Source organism: Ptychodera flava, chromosome 16 (genome assembly GCF_041260155.1).
Source record: "Ptychodera flava strain L36383 chromosome 16, AS_Pfla_20210202, whole genome shotgun sequence".
Classification (NCBI taxonomy): Eukaryota; Metazoa; Hemichordata; class Enteropneusta; family Ptychoderidae; genus Ptychodera; species Ptychodera flava.
This window is the reverse complement of record NC_091943.1, coordinates 37,785,357-37,797,278: the sequence shown is the minus strand read 5'-3', so window position 1 is coordinate 37,797,278 and position 11,922 is coordinate 37,785,357. Positions and strand designations below refer to the sequence as shown.

The window sequence follows — 11,922 nt, the reverse complement described above, 5'->3', positions numbered from 1 at the left end:
TACCTGTCCAATATTTAATCTGTTCACCATCAATTTCCTATAAATAGGTCCACAATTACCATTGATAATGGTTGAGAGTCAAACCATTGCATTGCATTGCATTTCATTGGGATACATGAACTTGATTCTTTTAGCTTCTTTGTCAGATTGATTTTTAGCCCATGTGTCAGAGTTAGAAATTTTTTTATTTGTTTAGTGGTCAAGGCACACACAAGCTATTGTTGCACCAATACCTGTACTTATGTCCTTCTGTCTGTCCTTGTGTCTGTCTGTGGGTGCAGGTACACTGAATACTGTTTGGCAATGGCAAGAACTAATCAGTTATTGGTGGGTGTGACTTGCATATTTTATGTTTATTTGCATAATTAAAGATTATAGAAAAAAACATATACATTGAGAACGGCTTCACAGAATTCGATGACATTTGACACAAATATCGATCACTAAGATATATCAGCCATGAAAGATGTAAAGGGATGACATGAAAGTTAACTGCTAATTTGCATATTTGATAAACTTTCCCAATTTTGGATATATATTTTAATTGAGTTTTTGTAAAGTCAATGTAAAATTTGCATATTTCAATGTTTTAAGAATTTTTTCTCGCTTTTAGCTCTCTTTACTCAGAAGACTTTGACTCTGAAATTTTTCGTCCAACAGCAATTACATTTTTCAGATCATTGGTTTTAAAGACCTGAGGTGGGTTGGCAGGGCTCAGCTGCAGAAATATATGGCATATATAACTAGTTTCTATTTTTTATTTGTGTTCTTAAAAAGTACTTGTGAGACTGCAATAATTCTGATTGTAGTTTCTTTTTCAAACATGTATGGCTTGGTATGATATATGGCTTGGTATGATATATGGCTTGGTATGATATATGGCTTGGTATGATATTCTGATCAACAAAGATGTCTCTAGAGTAATAACCTGAAAAATCAACTGACATTTAGTCTCACAACTGACAATGAGAGTCACAATTTGACATTTAGAGTCACAAATGACGTCGAGTCACAACTGACATGAGAGTCTCACAACTTGACATTGAGAGTCACAACAACTGACATTGAGAGTGGTCACACTGAGTCTCACAACTGACGTTGAGAGTCACAACTTGAATTGAGTCACGATTAACTGACATTGATGATCACAATTGACATTGAGAGTCACAACTGACATTGAGAGTCACAATTGACATCAACTATAATGATCTAGTTAGCCACAATCTGGTGTGAGTGATATCGACAAATCTGACCTGCTGTCTATTTTTCCCAATATACACAAAGCATCCGGCTAAATCAATGGATACGAGTAGTATTGAAAGTGCAGACTTCTTTCATCATAGCATAAAGGGTCTTGCTTGTACTGTCACGGTCTAAAGGAACCATACAGTGACAAAATTAAGACCTGTGTAGGACAACTTAATAAAAGTTTAGATATGGTTGTGGCCACTATCACTATCACTATTTGAATACGAACAATGATTGATCCATGACATTGATCCAATCATAGCCATGCATTAGGCCACAACCACCTGCCATGTAAACTTTTTGTTAAAAGCATTAGCATAACCCCAGTATTAAAGGTTATTCAAACAACGGGCTACAGGGGCATGATCATGGGGATGCTCTTTCAATCCATTGTCCTGCCAGACACTGAAAAATGATTGCATGTTATTTAAAAGTAAGCTAGGTAGTTTGAAAATACAGGTCTTAGAGCACCCTGGTTTGGCAAAAAAATTGGTCACACAGGGTGTCCTTGATTGTTACGGGCATTACAGCACAGTCATTTAATCAAGCTGTAGACTTCAACAAGGAGGTGAAGAAACCATCACATTAACAGCCAGCATGTATAACATTGGACGGGTAAGTGAATAATCTTTACCAGCCGAGCTTATTACTGTATACAGGCTACTCTGCAAAAACCAAAGTCTCTGTCTGACTACAGCTGCAGTCTTCTATGGAAGATGGAAGCTAAAAAGGCATGTTATGGTGAAAATACTACATAAACGCATAAATAGGGATACAGATCTGTATTTTGTACATTTCATATGTTAAAGTCTGTACCTTGTCCATCATTCAAATTTTAGTTTCATGTAATTAGCACAATACTGCATATACTGGTAAATGTTCACTGGTCTTGGAAAATTAATTGCCTCAATTAATTACTTTTATGCAGAATAACTTACAGCTATCACTTTTGCCTGGATATACACCAGGCCCTATATTTTCAAGTATAAGACTTAATAGAAAGTATAAGAAACTACATTCCTCTTAGACAAATATTCCTACATAGTTGCTATACTGCTATCAAAAGAGCACATTTTCCTTGAAATCATGTTGTCTCTGAAAGTTACACAAACGTGACCATGACAACAGTCTCCATTCTCATATGACCCCAATTATGATCTTCAATTCTGGTTATTAGCATGGTAGTTACCTATCCAAAAATTACCATTTTGCTTGAAGTAGAAAATTGAAGTTGCTTTTGAATGAATTCTTAACACAGCTGCTATTCAGTACATATCAACTGCTAAAGAGACTGATGAAAGTCTGATAAATTATACAAAATGGAATACAGATATGTTTAATATGTCATTTAGGGGTCATAAGGCCAGTGAGTGTCTTGCATGAGATCTTAATCTTCACATATCATTTTCCAATGCAGGTAATTTGTAGGCAGGTCAGCTCTTTAAATATTCCAATTGTGCTCAGAAGAACAATAATGTATTCCCTGTCATCTATCAACCCTGATGAGTTCAAGAGTGTCCAGTACACCACCAAAGATAAAGTGGCTTATATCACCTTGAACAGACCTCATGTACTCAATGGTAAGTTTGAAATTAACTACAGTTTGCTATTGGTGACAGTTCGCAGTTTAATTTTAACTTGTTTGAACCATTCTGATTTCATCAGGCATGTTTTACTTGTGATAGAATATAGGGATATAACATTCTGTTATATTCCACATATGTTGAATATTATCACTTTGTTGGATGTAATAGTAACTTGTTGATGACGATAGCCGCCTTAGTATGGCATCAACAAGTACATCAGATTCTATTCCTGGTCAGTACACATGTCACTTCAAAAAGACCTGCAACAACTTTTGTTCAGTGTCTTCACAGAGTCACAAGTTCAACAGTTCCCTTAACTCTTTTCTAAAATCACTAATATTTCTACAATCCAGTGGATTGTTCAGCAAGCGCAGCATAGTACGTCTTTTTACTTCACACAATCCTCCCCAGGAAAAGTATTGCTTAAAGGGACGAAGTCAGCCATTTTTCATGAATTTTGTTTGATACGATATAATATTGTTTGACATGTTGAAAGATACTGAATGAATGGGTAACCATGCATATATTCAACTCTGATTTTAGACAAATTAAATGAAACCATGCATGGTGAGAAAGAATTAATGGTCATGACCATGCATTTAATTTCTTTCTCGCATTGGTTTCATGTATGCATGGTGTCTAAAAACCACGGTTGAATATATGCATGGTTAACCCATTCATTCAGTATCTTTCAACATGTCAAACAATATAAATAGTGTCTTGTATCAAACAAACTTCATGAAAGATGGCGAACTTTGTCCCTTTAAGCTGACATGACTGAAACTGCATGACCTGGAACTATTTTTAAGTTGATGAGAACTTTAAATAATCAAATTACACAATGTTTCATGACAGATAGCCAATGGTGTAATGTCATCTATCTTGATAAATGAGATAAGCAATCCTGTATTTAAAGAACTATGCAAGCAAAAGCAATGAATCATAACAGTGACTCAAATATATTCATGCTTCACTCAATGATAAAAATCCATGATTTATCCATGATCGAAATCAAGTGTCTGATTTTTATTTGCTTAAACCAAACCAATAAATTGGCACGAAAGTTATGGAGAGTGGTGTACAAGGAAACAGGACCGTCAAGGGACATGTTCATGCCATCTGGGCAGAAGAACAGATACCCTCCTAATGTTTTGCAAATGGTCACCTGCCTGCAGGTCATCTTGAAACAATAATAAATACACTGTGTAGTATGTGTACAACAGTACACAGAATAAATGAATATTCACTTCATAAACTTTTAAACACATTTAAACCATGGCTCAAAAAGGCATGGGATCGGGATTATGGTAAAGAAGATTATTGTCATATTTAATATGTTGCTAAATTTTTGTATAATTATTAGAGTGTGATCATGAACCAAGGTTTAATAATGCCCATCGGCTCATGTTTTATTGACATATTTTGTTTTGTTTAGCATTGTCAAATTATGATAAAGTTATCCTGGTTTGACGATCTGGGTATAACTGCCACATTATGAATCAATTAGCAATTTTGTATTTAATACTACTCTAGTCAGGTATACTCTACACTGGTCTAATGATATGTCATCAAAGGCTTTCTCATCAGTGAATAATTTATGATATATACCCTAGAGAGATGGAGACACAGTACAATTTAGATTTATAAGATTTTTATAAAATGTGGTGTCTTCATCCACACATGGTATTAAAAGGAACTGTGTTTATCAATGTGCTGTTTGGCTATGTTGAGGATAATATGCAATTGTGCTGTCTTTAGACTGGGAACTTATCTGATCAACATACTGTAAGTAATAACTTACAGTATTGTTGAAAAGGATAGGGAATTAAAGACTGGATCTATGATACTCTGAAATGTTTTCTCTTGCCAGCCATCGATGAGCACATGCCAAAGGAACTGCAGCAGTCAGTGCAGTTGGCTAATGATGATGATAAAGTGAAAGTAATTGTGTTGTCTGGAAGTGGTAAGGCTTTCACAACAGGTCATGATTTAAAACAGTATGCAGAAGACTCTGAGGGAGATGTACCAGGTAAGTACCGCAAATGAAGTCATTATACACTCGGTGAGATTTGTAGACCACAAGAACTACACTTACACCACAGGCACAAATAACTGGCAAAACAGCCAGTTATTCAGCAAGATTGCCCCGGGCAGTCTGAGGGCGCTCTGAGTAATGAGGTGAGAGCCTCCTTCACTGATATCAGCTAGCAATAATGCCAGCAACTAAGTGTTTTCACAAATTGCTGTCTCTGCCAATCATGGACACGATCATTGAAGTAAACAAACGGATTTTGAGGACACAAACCCTGCAACCCTTTCATGGACTATGCAATAACTGCCTGGAGTCCTATCCTTAGGATATTGGGAGCATAATACGCTTTGCTTGCACCGTCTGCCTCAAACCAGATCTGACTCGAGGCTCGAGACTTTTTCACAAGTACCAGTGCCACAGTCTTTAGGATCTCTCCATATTGTCTTTTGGCCTTCGCCCACGCTCCATCTAGCCTCAGAGTTCACTTTCAACTCCATAATATGCAAAACCGCCTAATATTTAAATATTTAAATGTGAATAGGCTCCAGCAAAGACCATGATGTCACTGGCGTCCCTTTGATAGTCAATCACTGAAATGATCCTGTTAAGTGACTTGTTCTGGGGTGGAGTTACTGTAACAGTGTAATTACTGTGAGGGAAAACTATATAGCCAGAGAACATACGTGTGCCATATAATTGGGCAAAATGAACATTATTAACAAGCAACACCCATTTAATCGTAGGCTAGTCATGAGAGGACCAATTGAGTGATTGACTATCAAAACGGTGCACTCAGTATCATAACTTGCTTGTAGTCTGACTGACGATGAGGTAGCTTGAATTTTATTCTGTGAAACTAATTTATTACAAAATTTAATTTGATTGACAACTGACACATTTTGGCCCCAAAATGTGCAAAATATCCCCTCCAAAAAATGGTACTGGGAGACAGTGTCCCCTGGTTTAAAATTCCCGGGTGCAAAATATCTGAGCTAATTTGTTACAGTTAAATGACTGCGGCCCCTGCACACACTGTGTGTAGTGTAGAGTTCATAAAGCACTCACTCATACATATTTGCTATCATACATGCAAGAGAGACTTAAATCAATAAATACATAAATTTCTCCATGTTGAAAACTGATTATGTACTATATCTTATATCCGACGCAACAGGAACCCAGAAGATGCCTTGGGATCCATTCATTGATTACAAGAATGTTGAACCAAGCTTAGAAGCATTCATGTCATTTTGGAAAAGTTACAAACCAACACTCTGTAAAGTTCATGGTTATGCTGTGGCTGGAGGCAGTAGCTTGGCATTGTGTTGTGACATGGTTGTCATGGGAGAGAATGCACGGATTGGATACCCTCCTGCAAGGTTCGCAAATATTAATAAATTTTGGGCAATTTTTCTTGTTTGAGTGCCAGTCAGATTATAGTCTTTTTTTAGCATCGGATAGGACACTGTGTAAACTTTGTATTAATTAAGTCGAAGACAAAGCAAAATATTTGTACTATATGAGCATATAGAGCAAAACAATTGACTGTTTTATCTTGACTTCTCAATGATGTCTGTGAAAGTAATTTAAAAGAAGTATATGCATAAGTTATATGTAAACCCTCCTTTACAAGCAATACATTTGTCAATTTATATTGTGAACTAAACATATGATATACGTATGATATCACCACGGTGACCACGATTTATACCAAACCTGTTGTTATCAATGTAGTTAGCAGTATATAGTGATTATTAGACCTCTTTAAAGGGCATCGATTGGGGTGAACAGGTAAAAGCTTCATTTACCGATGACTGGTGAGTTGTAGTGTCAATTTTTTGTGTTTTCTTTTGTGAAATACAGTACTGTTATAATACACCAATAGTAATGTCAGAATCTTATTGTTCAATGTGTCTACATAGCTTTAGCATATATACCAGTATATTCAAACTTTAAGGAAATCCAACATTTGTTCAGAGTTAGTCAATTGTCAACAATAATAACAATGCAGTTTTTAATACAGAGAAAGTTAAGTCTACAGCTTTTGCATTTTCTTTCTTGCATGGTCATATGTGCATGACATTCTATAAGAGCCTGATTTATTCAGTACACATGTCCCAAATGTTTCAGGGAAATTTATGCAAATGAGTACAAGACACAAACCAATCACATTGCACAACCTTGTGCATATGAAGTACCGGTATGTTCCACATTGCATCTAGTGAATATTTCACCTGTACCAAGTTCTGTGCACTCCAGCTGGCCTGCACAGAAATAGAGCCTCGATGTAAATACCACAGTGACAGCTTTGAGCTGTGCAACTATGTATATATCATTGGTTGCAGGGTGTGGGGCTGTCCAATTACAGCTATGTGGGTTTACAGAATTGGAGCAGAGAAAGCCAAGAGGATGTTGTTCACTGGTGACTTGATAGATGGCAAAGAAGCTGCCAGAATAGGACTTGTTCTCAAGGTAATGGCAAGATTCACTTAAGTTTCAAGTTTTATTGTTGTGTTCTCATCATTGTCTCAAATTAATAGACTAAGTATAATATATTCCTTTGAAAAAGATACATCAGTTGTTGCCATTCATGAGCATAATCTTTAGTAAAGCAGTTGCTTGGAAAGTCTGTGCTTAATCCTTCCTTGTTGAATTTTAAATCAGATGCCCACAACAATATTAATGGATAAATGATGATTATGTTCACAGCCCATGTTTGAGGTTGTGGCTTTCAGGCCATGGTCAGACAATGATGCATTCAGCTTATGGCTGCATGTACATTACTCTGAATTTTAAAGTTGAAATGCATCGCCTGAGCAATACTCCACACTGCAAGTAGCAATAACAATTGTCATATACCTACATTCACGTGCCTGTGCAAAGCTATGGGAGAAAGCGCCCTCAGATCCGTGCATTTTTTTTACGTATCACGCCCCAGCCCGGTTCCCAAATATGGGCAATCGCGTGCATTTCTGAACAATCTCAATTCTGGTTACTACGCGTGTTGCTATCCGCAAACGTTCCATTCGTACACAAAGCCAGCGCGAGATTTGGAAAACGTCTGCTCGCTCAGATCGTAGTTGCGCGTGGCGACAGTGAAGCCGCGCCGGTAACATCAGTTTTTATTTCTAAATTCTAGTGAAATCCAGTGTATACTAACTGCGTGCCTGTTCAGTGTAAATTACAAGAAACTGACATCACGCTTTTGTCCTTCTTACACCTCGATTTCAGCCTTGATCTCTGTTGGTCACGTAATAGTACGGATGTTGCTTTGCGCGTTCTAGAATTCTGCAGGTAAACAAATGACGTCATTATGTATGTCAATTCGCGACGGGAAACGGCCATCGTATTTATGAAAAACTGTAACAAATGGCGATGAATTTTTGATATGGCACGCATTTTTATGTCCTAAACAATGTTGAATATTATGTAAACTACATATTTATCATTCCATAAGGTATATGATAAAACCTTTACGGCCCTGATACGGCTTTTGCGGCCCTTGGTCGTATGGCGTACGGGCCCTCGCACGCTCGGGCCCTTCCGCCATACTACCTCGGGCCGCAAAAGCCGTATCAGGGCCGTAAAGATTATTAAGGCATGCATCTATAGTGTAATTCATGATGTTCACATCTAAAGGTGTTACTTCAGAAGGTAATCTTATGAAATAGCTTTTTCAAAATGTCCTTGCTGAAAGAGTCCAAAGCTGTAACCAAACAATACATATTATGTCCATCTGTCAGTTAACTTACAAAGTTTCCCTTACGACCAAACAACGGTGATGAATAATACAAGTGCACGATGAACTTGTCTTCATTCATGCAACATTGCAAAAACCTGCAACCCTAGAATGTATGATATTTTGCTAAGGGCGATCATCATTCCATTTGTTTTTCAACTGTTTCTGTCTATTGCCCAAATTTCCATAGGCAGTTCCAGAGGAGCAATTGGATGATGAAGTGGAGAGACTAGCAAAGAGAATGGTGAATGTCCCCAGTAACCAACTCTTCTTTCAAAAACAAGTCATCAATCAGGTATGGTGGATATCCTAGGGATTTTTTATTCATTCAAAGCCAAATAATTGCTGTCTGTGTTCCGCAGTGAGTGTACGGGTAATTTATGAGTGCAGTTAGGACCCTTAATTTAACCCTTGCACCCTGGTGGTTTGGCCCAAACCCATTGTTATTGATGGTGAATCAGAGTGTATATGGGCCTGTTTACAGGGAATTTGGGTGAAGAGATTTAACCCAATAATCACCAGACCTTGGTATAACATCCCCGTGGTTTTCAAAACAGTAGTTGGACCTATACACGAGCAGGCCATGGGAGGGAAATGGTCCAGTAGATCTTGAAGTACATATAGTTTGTTTATACGTACAGTATAACACAAAAAAGTACAGTGTTTAAAGTAAAGCCAAAAGAAAAATTAGATTATTTTATGGTCATACTAGACCACTTCAAGACCTGCAAGTCATAATATCTTACTTGTGTTCCCTTCAAAGGGTGTGTTAACTACAGAATCCTCATTGTAATATTTGTACATGAATTGCTAACATACAACCATTAATTGCCATAACTGTTCATGATATGATGTTACGAATAGAATTAACTCATGATGCCTTTAAGTTAGTAAATTCCATTTATCCAAAGATGTAACAAAGAGACAATATACTGCAGGTAGTACATACAGATAACACATAATGTTGCTGATATGGTAACTTATGAAGTGCATATAAAAATACATCTTGTCACTTTTGCCCAATATCATGGAAAAGAAACAATTCTTTCTCTTGATGCAATGTTAGATATGTTACATACCAAATTTTGGAAATTTGCAAAACTAAACTAACTAATCAATTACAGTACATGTATTTATAAAGTATTCCTGTACCCAATGATTAAATTTTGCCCATATGATCTAAGTACCTGTGCATGTACATACCACATTGTGCATCACTTATTTAGATTTGACTTTCATATCAGTATTCCCATTTTTTTCATATTTGTATCCTATTTTAGGCCATTGAAAATATGGGCTTATTTTCAACTCAGAGACTTGCTACACTGTTTGATGGTATGTCCAGGCACACACCAGAAGGAGTTCAGTTCCAGGAAAGAGCTGTAGAAGTTGGATTTAAGAAAGCTATTCGTGAAAGGGATTCTGGGGTACGGTAACATCTCTTGCATTTTAGAAATCTTTTTACGTTCAAACACAGATTATAACTATGACAGCTCAAAAGAAAAACACACACACACTAAAAAAAACAAAAGACAGCAACACACCTACAAACACAAACCCAAAACATTTAAAAGATCACTTTTCAGCAAGATTCTCACTTGAATATGGAGCATTGATTTTGAATATTTTATGTAACATTTATAATGTAAAGATTCAGATTTATTGAGGTTATTGCCAGAAAAATAAAGTCATACTTGACTTTCTTGATCATGTGGAGCTGAGATATTAAACATTGCTCCATGTCATTCTATTGATCTTTCATTCTCTATTTCAGGATGACACACAGTGGTCTGGGCTGAACTCTAAACTCTGACAGTTGTGGTCATTTTGCTTTGCATTCAAGGACAGGTCGAAAGGTTCATAGACAATAAATGATGCCAGCAAGTTGTCCAGGTTTTTTGATACATCAAAGATGACGTGAATGGCATCAATGACGACCATGACTCATTAATAATAGCTATCTTCAAAATATAGTACTGTATATAAGATAAATACCTGTAAATGATTCAATTAATGTTTAATGCTATTTTACAATACTTCAATACAAATGTTTAGACTAATTAATTATGCAAATGAGCCTTCATTATGAATATGCTTGCCAGTCCTCATAATTTTGTCGTGTGTCACATGTCAATTACATTGGATGGTAAATGGAATGCACAAACAGACTCATATACTCAAACAGCCAGGAAACATCTGGTCTTCATGAAGTATAACCAACCAATTTTTTAGTGAATAATCTTCATTATTTGTCAAATTTTATGCTGAAAGTGACTGTCTTTTTACGGTTGTTACTTTAATGATTACAAAGTTCCATGGAAAGAAACGAGGGTAGACTTTGCTAACCCTACTAGGAGCTTTTCTGTAGATTCTTATGTTAGTTTGTAAATTTATAGTTGTGGTTTGACACACCCAGCTGCTTTTACATCAAATGAATTATCACCTTAACCTTTAGACTGCTATCTGCAAATATTCTGTTAACTTTTTGGGTACATTGCTAGAAGTCACATTCTGAGGAAACACCTATACTGGTAAGTTCAATCCATAGTTCTGTACTTTACCCCCAGTTCTCTCTGATTGTTGTCTGCAATAACTCTCTGTCCCACATCTTCACAATAATATTTTTATGATAAAATATGTTTATATGTTGCGGCAAAAATTCAACTTTGCTGTTTTGTAACCACAAAAGTCACAGTTTGTATAATGTACTGCAGTTTTGTAAAGCAAATTATCTCTCAATGACCTACATGGTCACTGTCTATATAAAGATAGCATGTAAATTTCTTTTTTCAGATCAATTCATAAAAATCAACACCCCTTTGTCAAACAAAATAGCTGCAACAAGTCTCCTCACTTTCAACATCCTTTGTATGACAAGCCATACAAAAAGTTTGGACATATACACCTGTCAGAATGTTACAAAGAAAGACTGTCTGCTTTTTTCAATCAAATATATTTTTTAACGCATTTAAAATGGGAATTGAAAAGAATGAGGTACCTAAAAATCAGTTGGAAGCTTTAAACTAGTGCATTTGTCTAGACATGGAAGACAGTACGCTATATACCAGACTTCAGTGAGGAATCTGCCTTCAAAGAACATTTAGAATGGGTCATGTGGTACTTAAACTGTGCTATCTGTAACCTGAAATGGCCTGAAATGGCCTGAAATGGCTTGTATGGATAGAATTTAGCCATTCTGCTCTAATTCACATAAGGAGTGTAGTAATTTTATGAAATGTATTCATAGAAATTAATTAAAAGTCCATGTCCTGCTAATTGGTGTTCATGTGTCATTAATAGCATTTGCCTTCTATAGT

General features: G+C 36.4%; 1 protein-coding gene across 1 annotated transcript; it reads left to right on the top strand.

Annotated features, from left to right (window-relative positions):
* Positions 1-1,710: 1,710 nt before the first annotated feature.
* On the top strand, positions 1,711-11,878 carry LOC139114765 (putative enoyl-CoA hydratase). Its single transcript, XM_070676666.1, has 8 exons — positions 1,711-1,863; positions 2,666-2,828; positions 4,705-4,863; positions 6,041-6,245; positions 7,212-7,338; positions 8,796-8,900; positions 9,886-10,032; positions 10,380-11,878. The coding sequence occupies exons 1-8, from the start codon at positions 1,846-1,848 to the stop codon at positions 10,416-10,418; spliced, it is 963 nt and encodes a 320-aa protein (XP_070532767.1). The 5' UTR covers positions 1,711-1,845; the 3' UTR covers positions 10,419-11,878.
* The last annotated feature ends 44 nt before the right edge of the window (positions 11,879-11,922 follow it).